Source organism: Miniopterus natalensis, chromosome 3, assembly GCF_054644295.1.
Source record: "Miniopterus natalensis isolate mMinNat1 chromosome 3, mMinNat1.hap1, whole genome shotgun sequence".
Classification (NCBI taxonomy): Eukaryota; Metazoa; Chordata; class Mammalia; order Chiroptera; family Miniopteridae; genus Miniopterus; species Miniopterus natalensis.
The window spans coordinates 20,454,791-20,477,923 of NC_142083.1; the positions used below are offsets into that span (position 1 = coordinate 20,454,791).

Here is a 23,133-nt window from a genome sequence, read left to right on the forward strand (position 1 = left end):
TGAGTTCAGTAATTAGCAAACACAGTGTGTTTGCAGATTACTTGCGCCGCTTGCTGACTGGAAACTAGGAGGGGGCGTAATATGAGCCTCGCTTCATATTAAGGACAGCGGAGACGCATGCGACACACAGCTGCTGTCCTAACAATGCACTTCTCACAGCGGACAGATACGGGTTTGTACATTTACAAGGAGGCTTTTGCATGTGTGGATTCGGGTATGTGCTTTGCAAAACAAATGTTGGCTTGGTCTAATGAAATCTGGAATATGAGGTGAAGAAAACAAGGAAAAAAATTCAAATGGAGAGGTAAGGAAACTGAGCGAAAACAGACACAGAACACAAATCAACATAATGCTGCCATGAAAGTTTACAAAAAGAGAAAACAGAACAAAACAAAATATTAGTCACAAGATAATATACTCTCAGGGAACATCACTATAGATTTCTGTAAGTGAAGAATTGCTGCTGATAATACCCAACAAGGTAACCCAATAATCAATAAATGATTTTAGCAAACAGAAGAATAGTGTGTAATCCACTGTTTAAGTGGAGAAAATACTCTTATTTGGTAAATAACCAGGCCTAGCACTTCACTTTTGGCTAATCAGCCAGATTTAAGAAATTTCAGCTTTCTGCTTTTAAGAATGGTATAGCTTAGAATATACAAAACAGCTTAGGAATTGTTAGAGAAATGACACAGTCCCATTTCCTGATGAATCCGCTCTGTGCAGTGTGTGGGGGGGGTGAGGTCCTCTCTCATCTCAGGTCCCACCCACCCCAACAGTGCGGAGTATGGACCTCACACGCCCCAAACTCCAGACTCCAAACCAAGCTACATTCTCCAGTCAAGGCCTGCAGCTCCCTGACTGTGCTGAGCGCCACAAGGGGTGGAGGAGGTCAGTTCTGCAGAGAAGGGGCCTTAGGTGAAGACTCATGTGTGACCTGCCTTGGCAACTGTCCATCACCGTCAAAAAGCAGGTGATTCAGCAAGTGGTCGTGATAGCATTGAGGGAGTAAGGGGAGGAAAAAGGGGAAGAATGGGGAAAACTGATGAAAACATGCTTTATTCCTAAAACTTAGCTATTGCCAAAAATAAAAAATTTTTAAAAAATCACGTCATGACATCATAGCACAGATTTCAACACCTGACAATTTGGAGGAGCACAACGGGCCAGGATGCGAGAGGACCTGCAAGCCAGTCATCAGGTTTCCTTTCTGATATTTTGGGTTCTACAACTGGGATATATAAAATAATTTTAGATTATGTAGGAACTCAAAAAAACCCACAAAAACAGATGGACTTGGCTTGAAGCCTCCGCATGTATCCAAGGAGGCGTTTCATGGCTCTGAACTTGGGATATCTACCCCCACACTCCAGTGTGATCCTGATTTGTGGCTTGTTGGAAAAAGGAATTGGACAGCAGCACAATCTCCTGTGAACACAACACCCCTGTGCAAAAACACCTAACAGAGAGAACAAGATGGCCTAATGCTCAACGGGGAGGCGGTCACGCAGCTGGCCCGTGACTCCTCTGACTGCTCTCTCGGGGACCCGTCAGGACAGTAAAAAAAATGAACCTTACTTTAAAAGTGGCAATTGCTGAAGCACCGTTAAAAATGCACTGAACATATTTATACAAGTGCATGTGTGTGAGAAACTGCACGTTGTCCTACCACTTAGTCTAACCGGGCTTTGTCACCCACAAAGTTTCTGGGGTGAAAGCCGGCGGGATCTGCCTAGAAGAGCAGCACATTTCCCAGGTGCCCGTGCACAGCCCCTACCTTGTCGTCCTGCGAGTCCGGCTGGAGCAGGCTGTGCTGCTGGATGGCCATGGGCGGCGGCAGGGGCACGGCGTCGGCGCCCTCCTCCCCTTCTTCCTCTCCACAGCTCTGCATGCCCGAGGACGAGGACTTGGAGAGCGTGCCGCTGCTCAGGCCCTCGTTCCGGCCCCTCTGAAACGGAACCAGCAGTCGCTCGTCATACTCTAGGTCGCGACTGTCCACGTCGGTTCCCAGAGACGAGCCCTAAGCGGTTAACTGGAAAAATACAGCCTGGACAGAACCTCAGACGGCAGATCGCAGCAACAGTCTCTTTCCAACCCTGACGGTAATTTCTCGTTCCTTCCTGCAACCCAACCACCCTGCCTGCCAACTTGGACGAGAGAAGGGCCGCGGAGTGTGTTTTTTGAAGGAACTGCCAACGGTATCCGTTAGGCTCTGAACACAACTCATCTTCTAGAAGGAAAAAATAAACGTTCAAAAATCCGAACCGTAACTCTCATGGCGGCTCAGGTCCTCTGCCACTTTCATTCACTTTTGGTATCTTGCTAGAATAAAATTCATGGAAATAATAATGGCATGAAGAAAAATGCAATCCAAGGTGCACTTTAAGAATCTGAATTATCCCATTAATATTCCTCTGTTCTTACTTTTAGAAAAGATTTTGGTTTTATTTCTACTAAGAGGACACAGATTTAGAATAAAGTTGAGGGCATAATGAACCACACACTCCTGCAACCCCCCGGCAAGGCAAACCCAGGAGAAAAGCAGCAGAACACCCGTATCTGTGAAATAAATTAAGTGGCAGAGCTTGTCCTTCCTCTCTGCCTGCTCTTTTCTTTTCGAGTCTCTGAGAGATTTGGGTGGGTCTAGTTAAAAACTCTGCGGGCCCCTCCCTGACACCACCAGTGCTTTAGGCCCCACTGGGGATCACGAAAGAATTTTGTTTAAAGTATAACTTAAAGCCCTCGTCCCCAACAAGAGGAAATGAAAAAAATTGCTGCCTGACCGACATACATTTATCTTTGGTGTCAGGGGAATAATGCAGTGTCTACTACTGGGTGAGCAAAGTAAATTAACTGGGTATTTTCTATTCAGGACAGAGGTAAGGGTGACTGTGAGGAGGGCAGAGAAATAACTGGAGGGTGCAAACACTTCTCTAGTCTGGCCACGTCTGGAACTGGTGCTTCCCCTGCAATGTGCTGCCACCAGGGTTCCGTGCCAACCTCAGGGGCTGCTGAAATCGGCGGCAGCACTGACGGGCACCTCTGGCCTTGGCCCTGGTGGAATGACGAGGAGAAGGGCTGAGGCAGCTCAGCACCCACTTGCTCCACAGTCGGCCCGGGCGCCCAGGCCTTGGGAAGGAAGCTCACGGTCCTCTGATTTCTAACAGAAGCCACATGGAGGTTCTGACCCTATAAACCTGGGAGCAGCTCCTCCCAGAGCTTGTCCCCACTGAGTCTAGTGATCCGCACACAGAACCGAATGAGAGCAGTCACAGACCAACGACTAGGCTACACCCGGAGGAGAACACGCTAGAGGGTTCTGGGGTGGCTTCCAGGGTGTGGCCCGCTAAGCCGGAGCGCGGCTCTGACCTCTTCGACGGTCTCGTCCTGCGGGGTGGCCGCGCTGTCGTCCGAGTCCTTCTGCGAGCCGGCGTCGGCGCTCTTGCGGACCTCCCTGCTCTTCTTGTGCTTGTGCGCCAGCTTCTTCACGTGCCCGTCGGCCTTGCCGCTGCTCAGCCGCCGCACCGGGCTCGTCAGCCACTTGCGCAGCGTGTTGCCCGGGCGCTTGGGGCCCGGGGAGCTCTGGGCCCCCATCATGTGGGGTTGAAGGGAGGCCACAGAGGCAGGCGGGCTGGCATCGTTACTGGAGACGGAGAGTGAGTCTGGAGGGACGAGAGAGAGAGACAGCAAGAGTGACGGAGCAGCCCGCAGTCCTCGCAGCGGCCAGGTGGAGCCATTTGCCAACAAGCCCCAGCAGCGCCCAGTGCGCGCGGAGCTCGGCTGGGCTGCTGCAAGCTGGCCCGCTGGTGAGCCTACAGGGTGGAACGCCCCACAGCAGGCCCATCCCTCACGCACACGCTTTTCAAATGTTTACCCAACTTGAGTTGTGCTAGAGACGATTTTTCTCAAGATGTACTGCCCCCTCCACGAAACCCCAACTCTCCAAATCCAGTATAATTTTCAGATTTAAAATGTCATTATCACTTAAAATGTCACAGACATTGGAGGACAGAATGTTTATTTCCCCCCATTTTCCTGATAAACAAAAACCAAGAAAGAATGGTTTAAAGAAGAACTCAAAGGAAATTAAAAACAAATCCTGTTGGATAAATGTATTCGTCGTCTGACTCACTCCCAGTGAAAAAAAGTAAGACTCAATTAAGTGAACATATTTGTGTGTGTGAGTGTGAGTCAGTATACATTAGACCTGGTCAGACTCTGACAAATGGCAGCCTTCTGGGAAGTTCAGTGCTGAGGGGACAGCGGCTGTGGCAACGCTGACGGGTGCACTGGGACACCAGCCACGGCCCCTGCTCACAGCCCGAGCTGGGAGCCACACAGGCGTGTGCGTCTCTGCTCTCAGCCTCAGCAAAGCTACTTCACATGTTGGAGTAAATACCAGCAACAATTAACAAAACATTTTTAGAAGAACTATGTGAAGAGGAGGAGTTCTTCCTCAAATAACCAAAATGCTGCACAGAAACTATGTCCAAATGAATCCTCTCATTGGATCTCAAAAATTAAATACCGTCAACCCTGAGCTGATGATTTTTCAGGAGACAAGAAGATATAAAGCAGCTCAGGTACCAGCTGGCACTCAGCAGACCCATGCAGTTCTGTACGAGGCGCTACTATAAAACACTGAAAACCAGGGACCTTGGGCACTGGCCCTCTCCTGATGCTCGAACCCGGGCTGCGACCACAGTGAAATGGAACAAATGCTTTACTCTGGGAAATGGAATGAGGAAGACGACCATTCGCTACGCTCGTTGTTTTCTGAAACCTTTTGAAGTCTTAATAAATGAAAATAAGTCGCTGGGAAGACTCTTTCCCACAGACACCTGTATTAGTTGTATTTACCCCTGTGGCCTACAGGCCTTTATGGGAGGCAGTTAAGAAGTAAGGGAGTTAATTCCTCCCAATCCTGTGATTACAGTGAGAGTCAGCAGCCGTTTCCCACTGGAGCTCCAGACGCCGGGACTAGACAGCGGATCCCCGTCTAATTGCCGGCCCCCTGCCCCCCGGCCCAGCCTCGCACGGCAGAGGGTGTAATCCTCCATACACAGATGAGGCGTTTCGAGCAGCATCTCTCATTCTTAAAAACTGAGCTTTTCTCAGGGGCCGGCTTTGGTTCAAAACTAATCAAAGTAGCATTTTATTGAAGCGTAATGACCTTTCCCCTCTATGCAGACAGATATCTGCGTGTGTACATATACATCACACATGTTTTTATTTTATTCATTTTAAAATGAGTTAATAAAACATTTCCACATCGGTCTCATCCTCCTCGGGCACCACCTGGATGAGGTAGGGGAGAATGATACCATTAAGCGGATATTCACAAAGTACTTTTGAGGGACTTTCTCAGGTGCTGACAAAGGGCAAACGAAGCAGACAAGGTCCTTCATCTCAGGAGCGCTTAGTGACAACAGGAAAGACCACAGGAAATGAAGGGTTTGGATAATTCACATGCTAGATGATAATTTATTCAACTAAAGGTTTTTTTTTAAGTACTAACATTAGCAAGACATGGTGACCTATTTCACAGGCATTAAATGTGCTGGACTCAGAGCCACGCAATGTACTTGCCACTGGACAGAGATGAATACAACCCGCTTCCTCCCTCATGAGGTTCACCACATAGTTTTCTGGGATCACACAACTATCATACAGGCAAGAAGGGACACACGCTACAAGCGAGTCTAAACCCTGTCAGAGGCTGAGAGAAATGGAACCAGGTGGAGTGACCATGGAGGGCTTCGCGAGGGAGGTGGCACTGAAGACGGCCTTTGAATGAGCTGGGCCTGACACCCATGTACTAGAGAATGCAAGCTCCAGGAGGGCAGGGGCCTCGTCTGTCTTGTTGCGTGATGTACTCCTAGGGCCTCACATACAGTAGGTGCTTACTGAGTACCGAATGGGAACATCAGAAATCTTCAGCTTAAAGAAACAGAGCAAGCTGACTCACAGTCCGTATTTTAAGGACAGTCATTTCTTCAATGTATTTGCCTTCAGTTGAGTGATTGCATAAGACAAATACCCATGAGGTTGGTGCACAGGTGGAGGTGGGGAGCCATCCTGGACAGGCTGAGATGGGATGAGCTGTCACTGATGGAGAGCCCACGTGTCCTGTATGAAGTGGGGGAAGCAGGAAAAAGACCGAGGGCCATATACTTTAATAAAACTAAATCAATTACAGGTCTGAACACTCACAAGCAGAGTTGTCAGACATCAGAAGTCAAGAAATGAACTTCACATGTAGTCTGTGCCTAAAAATCAGAATTTGGGGGATTTGGCATGGGAGCAATGCAGTACACAATATGAATCCTAAGCAAAAGAGGATGCCTACCAGGAATCCCGAGACAGTCTCCTTGCCCACCAGAACTTGGAGGGTTACAGAAAAGTGAGAGAGCTCTTAGGGCGAGCAGTGTGGGCAGAGCATCCCCTGAGGGCACAGACCTCTCCATCTGGCCAGCAGACCCAGCAGGCCTTTCTAGGCAGGAGGGAAGGACCTGCAGCTTGTTAGTAATGCTTTGGGGACCTGCTGGCCTTAGGAGGAGGATTCTCAGGGTATTCTAGCCTTGCCTGGCAAAGGAGCTGGTGGTTGTACAAGTTGGCTCAAAAGAAAAAGAAATTAGAGACATTTCCTAGCTTCTCTCTGTGGGCTCAGCTGCAAGGGATCTGGTTCTCTGCACTTTGGAAAGAAGGTTCAAAAGAGATCTTCTCATCTGGCAGGTCGAGCACTGTAAACACGGTAGCGGCCTGAATGGACCATCCTAGGCCCAGGAAGCGGGCTGAGCTGCCCCAGGTCAGAGCTCAGGAGAGCCAAGGCAAACTGATGCTCTCTTCCTGAGCTGCTTTTCATCAAATCACGTAAGTGACACCATTTCACTTTACCGGAACACTTCTGACTTACAGAAATGCTAGCAGCAACGATAAACTAAGGAGGGAATTTTTGCCAAGTTTTAGATTATATCTTGAAAATCAATTTTGTTTCAGAAGTCTGAAGTTTCTTCATCTGTCTGTAAGATCATGAGATATTTTGTCTAGTGTTGATTTGAGACATTAATCACAATTCTGGTGATTAAGGAAAAAAAAAATCACTGACAGCAAAATAGATAAATTACTCCTCTTTCTACTTTATTTTTAATAGTAATGTTCAATTCTTCAAGCTTTTGACACTCTCTGAAAGAACAGTATTATATTTTTTTTCTTTTCAATACATAAACTCCTTTTGCCCAAATCAATGGATTGTAATAGTCCACTCACTTGTATGCTTTCTACTGGATTGTGATGTAATGCGTAAAGCAGGACTTTAAAAAAAACTTAAAAATTCTTTAAATACAATCATTATTAGAATGAAATAAAATGATTGCTACTGTTTTTAGTTATCTGAAGAACAGACTTTGCCCAGTAGACCAACTGCCCTGTTGCTTATTTTAAATTAAACAAGAAGTCCTAATAAAATTCAGTAGAATTGAGGTCTGTGGTGCTACTGGGATAAGGTTAAGTGTAAATCACACAACACACACAGCTTTGGAAAGTCTCTTTAGGAAGAGCTTAAATTACTGCACCCTGGTGACTTTCCCAGGAGAGCTCCGACGGCTGAGATGTGCTGTCTGCAGAGTCCTGACCAGGTATAAGTGCTGCTCAGCAGCCCCCTTCCTCTGAGACCTCACCTTTCTGCTCAGAACTGGACTGTGGAAGCTCAGGCCAATTCCAGGAGTGACCCTCAGGTGGAGAGCCAATGGCCAGAGCTCTACATAACCGCACATGGCAGTTCCTTCCCAGCTGGGTACCTGTCAAGACAGGAAGCCAGCCGTGCCTGTGACTCCAGGCTTCACGTTGGTGGGCGCTGGGTCTGGTTTGTTTACAACCACAGGCCCTGCTGCCAGCAGGCTGCGTGGCACAACCCTGGAGCCTTATAGGTGTATGCTGATAAATGATGGGGTGGATGAGTGAATGGAGGCCCAGCTACAGACTATCCCCCAACCTCAGCATACTGCCTGATGACTCAAGTCACCACGTGCATGGTACTGTCCAAGCTTGTAAATGACTTACTTACGAATGGTAATTCGGATAGATCAAGGCCATTCTTGTAACGACCTGTGCTATGTGATGCTTTTGTGCAAGACAGAGCCAGGCTAGGAGCCTCCTGGTGAGGGTGGTGTGCAGGAATATCACCCGTCACGTGAGGCGTGGACACGGGAAGGAAGGCAGTGCAGGGCGAGCTGACCTAAGATATAATGGAAGACTCATTTGTCACTCTCTTACCTTCCCCTCAACAACTACCTTTTAGGAAGAAACAAAGACTGACCGCTCAGTACTGCGCTTCCCACTATCTGACTTTCACGTCTACAGGATGCCCGCAGCCCACGCCATGCCATGTTTGGGAACGTGCTTTCCCCCTCTCAGCTCGGGGAGGCTCCCCTGATTCAAGTCCAGATGGAGGGTTAGTGAAGGATGTGAGAGCAATGCTGGACCCGTCAAGGGTCTTCTGAGCCCAGCTCTCCCACTCAACAGCCGTGACCTCAGGCCAACATTCTGGTATCTGAATTTCCTCATCTCACAGGGCTGTAACAGGATCACATGAAATATGGGAACAAATGAGCTTTACAAACTGCAAAGTGCTGTGTACAAATGTAGGACTGTTGCCTTCTCCAGGACTCCCTGGTCTGCCAGAACTTACTACACTGTATTCATGCAAACTGTGAGTACCCAGAACACAGGGCTTGCTTTAATTGTTTTTGTAATCATGGGTCTAGCATGCTCAGAAACATGCAAAATCATTTCTAGACGTGGAAGGACGAATGAAGCAACCTAATGAATTACTTCATTCCGTTTCTATTTTTTTAAAAAATAACTTGTCCCTTATTAAGGGGACAAAGAAAACTTCAGCATAAAGAGATATGATCAGAACATCAAAGCCATTTAAAAAGATACTCAAGTGTGCATGAGAAAGTCGTCTGTGATCTACCCGAAGCCTGAGAGAGAGAAGTCAGTCAAAGTCGATCCTGCCTTATTCTGAGGGGAAAACAACCCCGAGGAGATGGCTTCTTGGCTGAAGTCAGAGTTCACACAAAGTCCAAGCTAGATTTCTTCTTAAAACAATGAAAAAGCTAAAGAAAGGAGGGCAAAGCTGAGCCCTGACCCTCAGCCCCACTCGTGAACACACACACACACACACACCCCCACACACACCCCCACACACACTAAAACTGCTGGGAGAAGAGAACTCGCCTCTATTCCCAGACTGTAAATTTGAGACATCTGTGATTAATAAAGCACTTTAAAAAAACTGTAAGAAGAAAAGGAAAAGGGTCCGTATCCTGCTGGCTGTAGTCTACAGAGGATCAAGTTCCACTTTAACCCTCTCCTCGTTTTCAGAGTGGTAAAGTCTTAAAGATGTTTCTTAGTGTTCTGGGGTAAAAATGGGATTGCTGCGCAGGGCTGTCCACCGAATTACTAACTCCAGCCTCTGAGTCCGACTGTGTAGCCCAATCTGCCCATTTCCTTGCAGGGCTCGGTTGTATCTCCTCCCTTTCAGTATTCACAGCACACAGGCTCCAGCAGGGCAGAGATTTTTTTTAATTGATTTTTTTTTTTTTTTTAGAGAGAGGAAGGGAGAGGGAAAGAGACATAGAAACATCAATGAGAGAGAAGTATCGATTGGCTGCCTCCTGCACGCCCCCTCCTGGGGATCAAGCCTACAGCCGGGCATGTGCCCTGACCGGGAATCCAACCAGCAGCCTCTCGGTGCATGGGATGCTGCTGAATCCACTGAGCCACACTGGCCAGGCCAGGACGGCAGAGATTTCTGCTGCTTTGTTTATGCTGTATCTTTAGAGTTTCAAGCCTGCTTTTACCTTAATGTGTTCACTTTACAGATTCATGGTCATTAAAAGCAAGGGAGCTGAGGGTCAATCCCACAGGGTGGGTCATGCATTGGGCGGGGGGTGGGTATCTTACAAGGCCTTCATTTCCTGATTGTGAAATGACTGATTCCTCACCAGGCTGCTGGGGGAAGGGAACAAAAAGGATCTTTGTAAACTGGGTAGCCTAACACGCAGATGGAGCAATACTCACATTTTTTCATAGAAAAAGAAATAGCAGAAGACAAGGAAGAAAGCAGGACAAAGTGGAGCTGGGAGATGTGGAAGACAAGCTCCTCTGGGCCAACAGCAGGAAGACAGACTAGTCGAGACAGCCAAGGCCCGGTCCCTGTGGATCGCTGGTGTCACAGGGCTTCCCTAGTCCTTCACTCCACATACTGTCAGCCAAACGCACACACGGGACCCGCGCTGATAGCCGTGTTGCGTCTGATGAGGCGAGGCCTCCACACAGATGCGTGCATTCGACACTGGGAGATTTCCAATAAACAGCTGTCTCACATTTCAGATTCTCCTCCAGAGTCTCCAACAACAATCAGCTAGCTTGTTTTAAAGAAAGATATTCCCATCTTTCTGTCCATTGTAGGTGCTCAAAAATACCTGTTAAGGTAACAATGCAGGGATGTCCTGGCACATACACTCTGACCAGGAGAAGCCCAACTAAGAGCTTGGCACACGTATAAAACAAGGGGCTGATTTACAATTCTGGTTGTGAGGACTTAGAGAAATGCTTATTTACCAGTTATTGTGATGTGCAAGAGAAAGGTAATTCCATCAGACTATGTTAGAACAGACTGGGCAGGATTTAATCAGGGGACCTAGCCTAGTAAACCTTTGTCAAGAATACAATGCTGCAAATGTTTTTATTTAGGAACTTCTTCTGTCAACCAGGAAGGCTGAAATGTACATGTGGCAATCAGATCTATAAATCACTTATAAAGCAAAAAGCAAGAGAGTTGTTAGCTTAGGATTGCTGACTGGTTGGTTCAAATATTCTAGAGCAAATGATTTTTCTGAGTCAATGACTGTCCCCTCTACGCTTTTCAAACTGGATCTTAAGCTCCTGCTTAAGGTAACCTTTTTTTGGAATAAAAACAAAATAGACCATAACTAGAAATCCTCTTGAGGACTACATAAAGAGGGAATCTGTACATTATTATTCCAGATGCATTTCCAGGGATCGCACCATCCCTTAATTTTAGTGACTACATTGCCGCAACACGGTAGATGTAGTGACTGACCTGTCCAGATATGGTTATACTTCTGGTGGTTTAGAAAATAGAAGCAGGTCTTTTTAGGATATTTCCCAAATTTAAATCTATGTCCTATTTGTGAATGAGTATCTGAAAACTTGACTGGTGTCTGGTTTTTCATTCTGGCTACCTCACTCGGACAGGTTTCGTTTGGTCTCTTCTGTGTGAGAGTCAGCGATTCTTTCTTTGTTCCTAGGCAGACTACAAACGCATCAGGGGCTGAAAAGCAGCCTGGGGTTGGGCACTGCATCCCCAGTGAGTTACTGCTTCTCTGCACACCTCTGGGTTCAGGTGTTCTAGGGTCCCAGGGCCTAGCTCTGGGCTGTAACTGACATGCAAGTTCATTTTGACACAGGAAAGAATCTTTAAAGAAAGTCAGAAGCTGTGGAGAAGCAGCGGGCACTAGTCTGCAGAGAGAAAGGACTGAAAATGTGGCAAGAGAACAATGGATGCAGATTTTACACAACTTCACAATTTGCTGAAACAGTTCACAGTTGGTCCTTAATGCAAAAATGTAAACGCTGTGTTTGCTTCCAAACAGAAAACATGGAGGAGAAAGATAAATTTCCCCAGTTTTTTGTGTTTTTTTTTTAAAAAATAATCCCTAGATTCAACCAGAGTCCAGCATAGCAGGGCCCACGGCTCGGGCTGTAATGAAGAACACATGGTCTTTGCCGCCTGCACATAAATGACCAACACATTCACATTCCCTGTGCGGCCCCTTCCCAACTCACAGGGGAGCCTTCACTTGCAGCCCCCCTCCTGGACCCTGAATGAAAGAGCACAATGTAATCACTGGTATTAATTAAAACAGCCTCCACTAGAAACAACTGGACTCAATTAGAAACAATTGCTCTACCTATTTGTGAAGGTTGAAGGCAAGAGTGAGGCCGCAAGCACACACAACAGTTTCCCTGTTTCGAGCTCTAGCCTTGGGGGCCATGTTATGAAAAGAAAACGGCCTCTTCACCACCACCTAACAAGGAGCATTAGAGAAACAAGGTTTGTAAGGTCCGCCTAACCTCACAGAACGTACAAACAGGGGTCACACGTGCAAATCTGCCCCCAAAGAATCTCTAAATGCTGTTTACCGTTAGGGTGGTTTCTGAAAAGAGCTAAAACATTACACAATCATTGGGAAATGTGGCAGTGTCAACAAATGCAAAACTCCAAGCATTGTTTTTCCTCTCAAACTCATGCTTGCGAGGGGAATGCTAACCTGTCAGAATTTCTAGTCAGGAAACAATCTCATTTTAAAGGTCTTTCTCCATTTGAATTTCACCACGTGCATTTCCAATAAAGAAAAGTAAAGAAATTAAATAAAAAATGAAAGCAGATGGCATAATCCTTTGCTTGGCCAATCTGATAAACAGCATATCGCATGCTGCCAAAGCGGGAATCTGAAGGCACCTCCAAAATGAAATAATGAGGAGAGAGGCATGACTGATAGTGAATCACAAGAATGGATTAGTTCTGATTAACGTAAGGACTTTAATACAAATCACTGCAGTGAGCTATCCAGGCCCTGAACAAAACAGGACCTGGCTCATCTGCTGGGTCAGGAATGCTCGAGGCACCAGTGGATCAGGCTGTGAGTTTCCAGAAAACAATGAGCTTGCTGGCTGTCATGTCTTGTGACTAGACACTGGGAGAGGGCAGCTATAGCAAGAGGCAAGCAGCCCCTAGCAAAGCTGGAGGGTGGGGACGACATCCTCCAGGCACTGCTGAGATGGGACTTGCCTACCTGACACCCCTCTCGGGTGGGACAGGCGAAACCAGGCACACCTGGGTCAGCAGCTCGCCAGGCACAGACATTCACACACTGTTGAAACCACACGGATACAAAACACAGCTATGTTGTCAAAGTTCTCTTTAAACTCTGCTTTCTGTCGGAGCCTACTTTCTAGCATGACTCTCCCCCCAGCACAAACACTGTCTTTGTTCAAGGAGAGTTCCGGGCCCATGATCCTGTCTTCTTGGAATGACAAGGCCATTTTCTCTGCTTTTTATGAGCCAGCCCTTGAAATATATTTTTGGGAGATGAAGAGCAGGCCTTTTCTGCAACCGAAAGTCAAAGCTGTCACAAAAGGAAAAGAAATTCCCAAGGGAGGAGATCTGGGCTCATTCCTGACTTTTACCCAAGGAGAAAAGCAGATGTTTCAAGATATCCTTGTTGAATGAAAGAAAGACAACTTTTCAAAAAATGACATAAAAACGAGACTGGAAACTACACTCAGATCCTGTCCGCCGCAGGCATTTATGGCTAATAGGGCTCTCTGATCCTCCCAACCTGGCCTCATACTCCAAATGCACGGGTGACGGGCCCATCAGAGTGACTGGCTTGGGGACGTCAGGACGGTGAAGGGAGGTTTCGCATCAGCCCTCGCAGGAAAGCTCTCCAGCCAGTAAGTACATGGCCCTACTGCCCACATGGAGCCCCATGGTGGCACTGCTCCAGGTGAAGTCCTGGGCGGCGGGAGGGGCTGGGGCTGGCCTGACACCCACTGCGGGCAGGGGCAGAGGGGGAAGAGGCCTTGACACCTCCCCTGGTTCCACCCTCTACAGGATAAAGCAAAAGGTGCAAGCCCGCGTCCAGGCTGCTTCCCCAGGCTCTGCAGGAGAGGGCACTGAGTGTGACCACGGCCTCCCAGGCCCCGCCACACAGGCAATTAATGACATCCTGTGGCGTGCTGATCTTGGCCCGGGTCTGCTTAAAGGCTCAGCAACCAGGAAAACCTATGAATGCTCCTCTATTCAGCTGGCTTTTCCAGAGGCTGAGACCCTCTGTGTTCCTAAGAAGTCAAATGATTAATATCACTCACACAAAGAAAGATTATTTAAAAACAAATTCCGTGTGTTTGCCAGATTACTCAGTATCTAGTATACTGCTGACTCAGGGACAGTGAGGCTGCTCTGTGATAAAACACTGTGCTCTAGATCCCCCATTTCTTCATTTGGGAAGTCACTCCAAAGGCAATGCAGTAGCCACTCTTGTCCTGCATTGATAACTGTCCTTTAAGAGAACAGAAAAGTTAATTTGAGGGGAAATGGGCGATCACAGGATGCTCCCACAACTTTCCTCTGTCTGATTCTACCTCACTTAAGAGGTTCAGACACTGCTAAAGACACAAATGTGTAACCTCTGGGCACAGTGATTCCAGATACTAAACACAGTGTTAGGCATGGAAGTTCCAATCCATCTGAAGGGGCTACATGGAACGACATTCTTCCAACAAACCCTGATGCTTTTGGTTAATGGCTTATTATTACTCATTTAAAAAAGTGAATCAACTAGGTTACCTTCTTAAAGAAGAAATGAAAGATTTTTTTTTTTGGGGGGGGGTGTGATTTGTAGATTTTTAAAGTTGGAAGTTTCTTTAAATGAAGACAAAGGCATCCGTGCAAAATGGTTTAAAAAAAGGACATTCTGCAGTTAGCAGTTTAAACCACGTGACTGATTTGTTTTAGGTGGTGACAGCTTTCTTGTCATTCATACACAAATTTATTATTTTAAATTAAGACCACATTAAGAATGCCAACATGCCCAAGTCTTTCCCCTACATTCTAGAAAATGCATGAGTTGCATAAGAATGTACCTCACCGAAGTATGCTATAAACCATGCAAACTTATAAATGTTTTCATAAGCCACATATCTCCTTTCACAGAGCCATACACTCATTTTTATACAGCATTAAGTGAAAACAAAATTGGCCTTGGAATGCTCTGCAGTGAGCCTGCCAGGCCCTATCACTCTTCATGTCATCTGCCCGCAGGTTAGCTGGAGTTTCAGCCTCCAGGGATGGAATATTAGTTTAGAAAGAGTTACAGCTGTGGAGAATCAGGAAATGGATGGTCTCCCCCTGCCCCAAACCACAAAGCAAATATCTAGTACATTATATTCTGGGGTCCCCGGTGGTTTGGCTCAAAAACAAAGAAATGAGAAGCCCCGACCAATGAGGAATTCCTTTCACAACTATATTTTAGTAGCACCTCTACCAAAAGCAAAAGACTGCTCTAATTAAAGCTAAGCACTTGAAAAGGGGATTAAAACGTTAACCACACAGTTGAGAAGGGAAAAAGCCCAAGGTGTTCACTTCCAAGAATGCAAGGGTTAAGCATTGCAACCCCCTAACCTCATCTAAATTTGATTTTATGACATCCTGCCCCCCATCCCCTACAAGAACTGAACTGCATGGAATCCTAGTCCTCGAATTATGCTTCTGTAATTTCCTGAGGACTGCCCACACTCCTTCCACATATTGAAACAACAACAGCCAAAAACAGACATAAGCCAGGGCTGGAGCAACTGCTTCTGGTTATTCACATATGCAACGTGGGGTCTGAAATCTCACACGCGTGATGTACCCGGGAATGACCAAGTCCAGGACATGGCAGCGTCTAAGACGCCCCCGCAGCTCCGCACCAAGTGGGCCTTCCAGGAGCTTGTCACCAGGCAGCTGAGTAACTACAGTGAGAAGGAAGGAAGGAGGCAGGGAGGCCTGGAGCTATTCCAGGGAGGGACAAAGCAGGCACAGAGACAAAGGGAATGAAAAGAATGCCGCAGCTAGTAACGCCAATTATCGCACAAGTCCTGTCTCTGGCTTTAATTAGTGCCCGGTGTGACAGAGTGGCAGTGCCAGGGCAGCAGGGAGGGAAGGAGGGAAGCAAGGGTAGGAAATAACCAAGCAGCCTGGGCCTGGGGAGTGGGGGCGGCGGAGGGCTGGGTAAGCGCTGTGTGTCGGCTTGCTTTCTAGCTGGAGGAAGACAAAGGAGAAACATCCAGTTTTTAGTGCTACGTCATAATCAGCACATTCCCTTCTTGTTATCAAAGACTCCTTACTCAACCTCACATGGGCGTCTGGGCCTTTGGGCCACTTCTTCCTGTAACCCATCAGCTTTAAGAGACAAAAGGGAAAGAGCTGCCTTTGTTCCAGAAGTTTTTTGGTAGCTGTAGCCTTAGGGAGGAGAGTAACTCTAGTCTTCATGCTGATAGCGGAGAGGGCCATTTTCTTACAATATGAATTGGTATTCATTTTAACATGATGCAACAGTAGAAGCTTTCTTCAACTGTGCATTTGAGAAAGTGGACAACAGAAAGGATTGAGATGACTTCTTTTAGTCAAATTTAAAAGTGTAATAAAGATGCGCCACTTTGCATAGAAAAAGACTAGAAGAAAATGGGTCTAAATATTATCAGTGGCAGCCTATGGGGGTAATTTCCCCCTATGCTGCTTCATATGACTGTGAATTTTCCAATTTTTTTTTTTTTTTTTTTTTACAATTAGCATATAGTTTCAGAGAAACTACATATTTTGGGAGATGAGCTTTGTTCATGTTTGTATGGTTTTGTGTGAGACTGGTAAAAAATGAAGAGCATGTAGGCTGTGGGACCTCCCCAGCACCCCCCTCCCCCACCTCCAGTCCTTGGAGAGAAGAAGAGGAAATGGAGGGAGCCCCCTGGACCGATTCCATGGCTCATTACCCAGCGCTCCCAGGCAGGCTACACTGGGTTTATGGACTTGCTCACTCACCCCGAGGCCAACTTTCAGCACCTGGAGGAAATTCTTCAGAGTAAAGAGCCATAAATTCGTGTTCCCCTGAAGCCTGGCTGAAGGGAAATACTTAGAAAGACCACATACCAGAGAAAGATCACAGCTGAAGAGGAGGAGGCCTCCTGTCTGGAGAGCAGGAGGAATTCCAGAACCAGGAAAGGTCACTTCCTCTGAAGGCTTCTAACCTGTAGCCTCCAGGTTGCTGGGGCACTGTGAGGGAACTTTCCATATTAACTTCAAAAAGTTTTAATATTTCAAATTTTTATATTCACCCTAAATAAGGCCAAATAATGTAAGTTTCTTTGCTTTTGGGCTGGAAATGTACATAAATTCAGTGTTCAACAAACACTGCTTCCCCTCAAATTGTCACCATAAGCTCAGAGTGATAATTAAATACAGCTTTGAGCCCGGCCGGGCGTGGCTCAGCGGTTGAGCATCACCCTAGGATCCAGGTGATCAGGGTTCGATTCCCAGTCAGGGCACATGCCTGGGCTGCGCTTGATCAGCGACTCTCTCATCACTGATATTTCTCTCTCTCTCTCCCTCTCCTTTCCTCTCTCTGAAATCAATAAAGATATATTTATAAATAAATAAATAAATAAATAAATAAATACAGCTTTGACCAGCAAAAACTGAGAAAACAAATTAAAATCATTTTAAAATTTCAGTTTGCTTAAAAGGAAACTAAGCATACCTTTTTTTGGGGGGGGGGGGCGCGGCAGATCGGAAAACTGCGGATGAGTGACATTAACAAGGATTCAGCCAAGGTCACACTGGCAGGGGTGAGCCAAAACGAGAACACTGGTGGTCTGACTTCTGCAGTAACACACTATTCACATTGTATTATGCATATTGTGTCTTAAATTGTGACTCATTAAAAAAATACTGAAATAGCAAGAACTATTTGGGATAGAATTTAGTTTGTACAGTAACTTGTGTGAAACAACCAGTCTTCACAGCTGAAACAATACAATAGTGTGCGGAGTACTTGCGTGGTTTTGGTTCACTCACAGGAAGCCAGGTCCTGTGCACCGGTGTCCCTGGTGTGAAGTGCTGCTAACCTACGTGCATGCTTCCAGAATGGGCTCAATCCTATGGTTCTGCAAAGAAACGTCTTTCCTACATTTAGTCTTAGAAATGTTTTCCTTTAATTTGTAAGAACAAGAATTGCATCAAAGAGAGTCCACATTCCTCATCAAAAAAACAAAAACCAGAGAAGACTTGCAGAGAGCTCCAGAACGATAAGGCAGGCCGTTCACCCTGTACATGGTTCTGTTTCATGTCAGAGAAGACCACTGCGTTACATTTTCCCTTACTCGGGGGACCATGTCCAGCACTGAACAGATTCCACGTGTCCTATCAAAGGGCACATTTATTTCAGAACGAGAACAAATGTAATAGTTCCATTATCTTTGCAGTATAACTGGGCTCTCCTGTTGGAACCCTCTTAAAAGATAATTTATAGTTCTCCTTGACCTTCCCGGCTCTTAGCAGTAAAACTCTCCAGGCTACGGCTGTGTAAGTTATTGGTAATGGCAGCATCTGCAAATAAAAACACACTTCCATGCATGTTATCCCGAGCAAGACTAATTCACATTTGGACAAGGGGAACGCCCCGATGAATATGTCAGAAAGCAGAAAAATGGTCTGTTCCCAAAGTACTCCAACAAATGAACCCCCAGATTACTTGTGGGTATAAAGAAAAGGCTTTGCAACCACCCTCTATGATTTACTGGGCATTTTAAAATTCCTTTAGGATTTATTTCTGGAATATTACTCAAAGTACTTTTTTCTTTTCAAACGAATGCATATATATTTCCCCATAATCAACTTAATAAGTGGAATTAGACTGTATTAAAATATCACTCATATAACATGGCATTTAGGAAATTGTCCTGGAATTACTATGCAGGTTTGGAAAGAAACAGTCGTATTTCTCCAGGAGGGGAAAAAAAATTTGAACTAGAGTTCTGCTTTTTCTCATCTATTCTTTACTGTAAAGAGATTATTGGTGTTTTTTTTTTTCCATGAAAATTCCAGTGGACATCAATTTCTTTCCAAATTTGTGTTAGCTTAAAATTTTTGTGGTGACCGCTTGGATAACATCACCTGGAGTTTCCGTTATAGTTTGCGAATTGCCAGAACAAAAATATATCCACAGAAAACCAAAAATATACTAGCAGAGCTATCCTCAGTGTCAGTTTAATAGTGTCCCTGCAGAAGAATGCCCAAGGGACTAAAATACTGCTATGCCTCAAATTCCCTCTATAAGAAGAATGCTGTTTTCTTAAAACCCATTGCTTCTTGACAAAACTGCTCGTTAAAATATTTTAGCCTCGCCCTGCCTGGGGAGCTCCACTGGTTAGAGCGTTGTCCCAATAACGCCAAGGTTGTGGGTTCCATCGCTGGTGAGGGCACAAACAAGAATCAACTAATGCATAAATAAGTGGAACAACAAATCAGTGTCCTCCCTCCCTCCCCCTTTCTAAAGTCAATCAATCAATCAATCAATCAATCAATCAATCAATCGTGGCCTAAACTTCAGGGATGTTTATAATACATCGAGGGGAACTTTCTTATTGTTATTCCCATTCTGCAGACAAAGAAATGAAGTTCACAGACATAAAGTAACTTTCTAGACACCTGGAGCAGTTGAGTGGCTGACATAAAATCAGACTTTTGATGTTATCAGTTGTTCTTTTCACTGCATAGATGTCATTATTTTCAGTAAAGAGATCACATGGATCATCTGCTTTCACCAGCCCTGTGCAGAATTCCTAGTCACGGTGTCACTCACGGGCCTGCCCAGCCTGAACACCTCCAGAGGCCATTCTCAAACAGTTTAATTAGCATAAATATAAAAAATGTTACAGCCAGTGACTTTTTAAAATTTTTAATTTGTTAATCTTCACCTGAGGATATGCTTTTTCAAAGGGAGCGGAATAGAGGGAGGGGGTTTGAGGGGAGAGCAGCACATCAATGTGAGAGACACATTGACTGCTTGTCTCCCGCATGCACCCCGACTGGGGGCGGGGAGTGGTTGAACCTGCAACCGAGGTACATGCCCTTGACCAGGAATCAAACCCGCAACCCTTTGGTACGAGGCCAACATTCTAACCACTGAGTCACACCAGTCGGGACTGGTCAGTGACTTTTAAAAATGTTTTGATAGCTTGGTGAACAAAGAAATACAAGAAATGTTATCAAGAACAATGTTTATACCAGCAAGTTTAATATTCACACAGCCAACGCTTACTCCCTTCGGGGCCCATTAATCAGAGATAATTTCGTTGTTTTCCTCTGGTATTTCACTCGCACACATGCCAACAGTGCCACTTCCCCTTCACATCTGAAAGCACAGTTTCTGAGCCCCACTCTTCCTCCGACCCCTTCTTCCCCAGGGTCGCGCTCCTCCTCAACGCCTCCCCTGCTGAGCTCACAGTAACCTGGTGTCCCCTGTCTCGCCAGAGCCCACGGATCGCTCCCTCCTGCGCCTGCGAATCACGGCTGGCAGAGTGGAGGCAAACGCTGGAGTGCACCAGGTCAGGAGTGAAATCCCGGTGGAAGCCACCCCTGCTGGATGCAGGAGACAGCCCTGAGCAGCTCATTCGGACGGCTGCACAGCCTGGACAGATGTCAGAGGTTACTGCTGGAAAGCCCGCCTCCTCTGCAGCGTTGCAGGAGCTCTGTGCAGACCCACAGACCTAATTCCTTCCCCAACTTCATTCTTTTATATCCCACAGCCTTTTTCTCAAACGGAGGGAAGCTTATTTACTTGGCAGGAATCATGTTTTCTTGCCTGACTCCGGTTCTGTGCACAAAGCCAGAGCCTGGCACACACACTCCCTTGAAATACACTGGTGGTTACCAGGAGACCCCTGCCCCCATGTAACTTTATATTATCTTATTATATGGCCGCAGTTCTTAAGAGAAGGAACCAGACAATCTAAATATAAACGCAGGACACTGCCATTTTCTTGAATATTCTGAAAAATTCCTAACAAAATTAAACCTAAAACAGACATAAGGCCAACTAAAATCCTAAGGCGGCAGTTGGCAGCTTAGATTACTTTAGATTGCCTACGTGCTATTTATGAGAAAAAAGGGGAAAAATAAAAAACAGTCCCCGGGCATGAAAAGCGCCTCACAGCCCAGCAGTCAGCATATGACTGCACCGGGCACGGTCCCCCGTTTCTCGTCCTGTTCCCAGAGGTCCCCACAAAACATCGCCACACAGCCCCCCTCACACAGTGGTCAGCAAACTACACACTTCAGGGTGAAGACACACAACATTTCAGAGGGGCACACAGCCATGGTCCCAGCAGCCACCCGGAAGGCGGCAGCGGGGGTGCATGTGCAGGAAGCATGGGTACCTAGGTCGAGGATCCAGTACTTGCAGGTGCCAGGCTGCCCGCCGCTGCGGTAGGCTGAGCCGACGGAGGACAGTGAGTCCAGTGGATCAACCGGCTTAATTCCGTTTGGCATGGTGCGTGCGGAGCTGGCTGCAGGCTGAAGGCGCTGCTCCCTACCCGATCTGTCCCTACGAGCAGCCAGAGTAAGCCGCTCTTCAGCAAAATCAGGTTCAACAGGCGCTCAGCCGCAGGCTGGAGTGGCCTCGGTGGCCGCACGGGCTGGGCTGGACCGGCAGCCCGGGGCCCAGCCACCGGCGATCTGCAGCTCCTCTCCTGGCAGCCGCTCCTCCGCCTGCCTCTCAGCTCTGCTGTGCAGTTGGGTTTCACATGTGGGACTATCCAGACGCCCTGGATTACATTCTACCACAGTGACTCTAATTGGAGCTCAAGGAAATTCTGAGGGCGCAGCGAGACCAGATGTTTCTCCTCCCCTCCACCAGCCAGAGCTGCGAGTTCCTTGCTCAGTGAGACGTCAGGTGACGGATCCTCGCCAGGCTTTCTGACCTGGGCTTTGTGGGCGTCTGGACGGAGGTCTTCTCTGAGATGGACAACGAACAGTGCCTCCCGACGAAGAAACCGGTTACATCACTGCGCTACAATGTCACTCCTCGCTGATTAGAAACACATCTTCACTCGTCCTTACAAGCAGCAGCCACGCGAGTGGAAAGAAATACCCTTACTCGTGACATGTAAAGGCGTTCTTAGGAAGGTATCTTAGAAGCTCATTTTTGTCCTTTTTGGAAACTGGATATTTTCTTTAGCCGACGAACTCTTGCTCTTTATTTGAAAGTTTCATGTGTTCTCTCCCTGTCTCACACCGCACAATGCCTTGGAGGGACTATCCATTGTTTAACAAGCACCAAGCCTCACTTTTCAACTTCTATGGTAAGCGTGTGCACTCTTGTTTCTCATGAAATCAAGAAGCACACACAGCGCCCTCCAAATCAGACCGCGATGGCCCGTCTCCCGCTGAGGCAGTGGCCAGGAGTGTTCTATACATACCCAAGCTGTAAACGGCCCTCAGTGCCTTAAACATTTTCAGAGGAGGTGTATTTGCTGAAGCCTACACTTCTCTTAACAGAATCATGTGCTACCTTCTTGAGTTCATTTTATTAATAATTCTTCTCATTTCTGCTTTATCTAACCTGATAGGGTAAGTGATTTTCTGTTATATTATTGCTTTGCTGAGAAACATGTTCTTTTTTAGTTCCTTAGTTTAAAAAAAAAAGTTAAACTTGGGTTCTCCCTCCACCCTCTCTTGCAAAGTAAATTTTAAGAATTCTCAAACTAAAAAACGTGAAAACAGCATAGACTTCTACGTTCTTTCTCAGTTTAAGACAATAAACAACTATAAACAAGAAGAGAGTACATCCAGGGCATCCAAAGAAAGCTGTCTCAGGCACTGTGCTGCCTCCTGAGACAGCTCCAAAGTGGGGGCTGGCATTTACAGGCCCACGTTAGGCCGCATGTTCTTAAAAGACCAAGAGCAAAGCTTAAGTTGCTTCTCCCTATAGATGGTCCCGCGCAGGCCCAGATGGCGCAGGTACTTAGGCCAGAACCAAGCAGGAGGCGGAATTCTGTGCAGGGCACTTTTTATGCAAGAAAAAACAACTTTATTATCAAATAAATAATCATCTCCTCTTGTTAGCAAAAAAGCAGTAAAACTTATATCCTAAAGGAAATCAAGTTAACTGACATTCTAAGGCTTCTTTGCTACAACCTTTATTAAATATTTTACTTTGTCCATTTCCAAAAACACCGCTCGCCGAGCCAGGGCCATTAATTAAAAATAAAAAACAGCGGCCAGGGAAATTAATTATTTTATGTGTAATATGTGTCCTCTACGAAAGAGGAAGGGAATGATGCTTAAAACATGGATAAAATATTTTGGCTAAGACGTAGGGGAAATTTCCCCAGTGACTGCCCTCCTCTGATTTCAAGTCCACATCTGCCAGAAGGCAGCACAGAGGGAGCCCGGAGGAGGCCTTTCTCATCCTTCTTCCCACTCATGAAGTGTGAGGT

General features: G+C 46.5%; 1 protein-coding gene across 3 annotated transcripts in view; it reads right to left on the reverse strand.

Moving 5' to 3' along the window:
* Positions 1 to 23,133, reverse strand: part of TRIO (trio Rho guanine nucleotide exchange factor) — a 301,493-nt gene that overhangs the window by 33,502 nt on the left and 244,858 nt on the right. For all 3 annotated transcript variants that reach the window (XM_087815342.1, XM_087815343.1, XM_087815344.1), the window contains exons 35-36: positions 3,373 to 3,665; positions 1,781 to 1,951 (exon numbers count right to left, since the gene is read on the reverse strand). In XM_087815342.1, the coding sequence (XP_087671468.1) occupies positions 1,781 to 1,951; positions 3,373 to 3,665 (464 nt within the window). The remainder of the gene's footprint in view (positions 1 to 1,780; positions 1,952 to 3,372; positions 3,666 to 23,133) is intronic.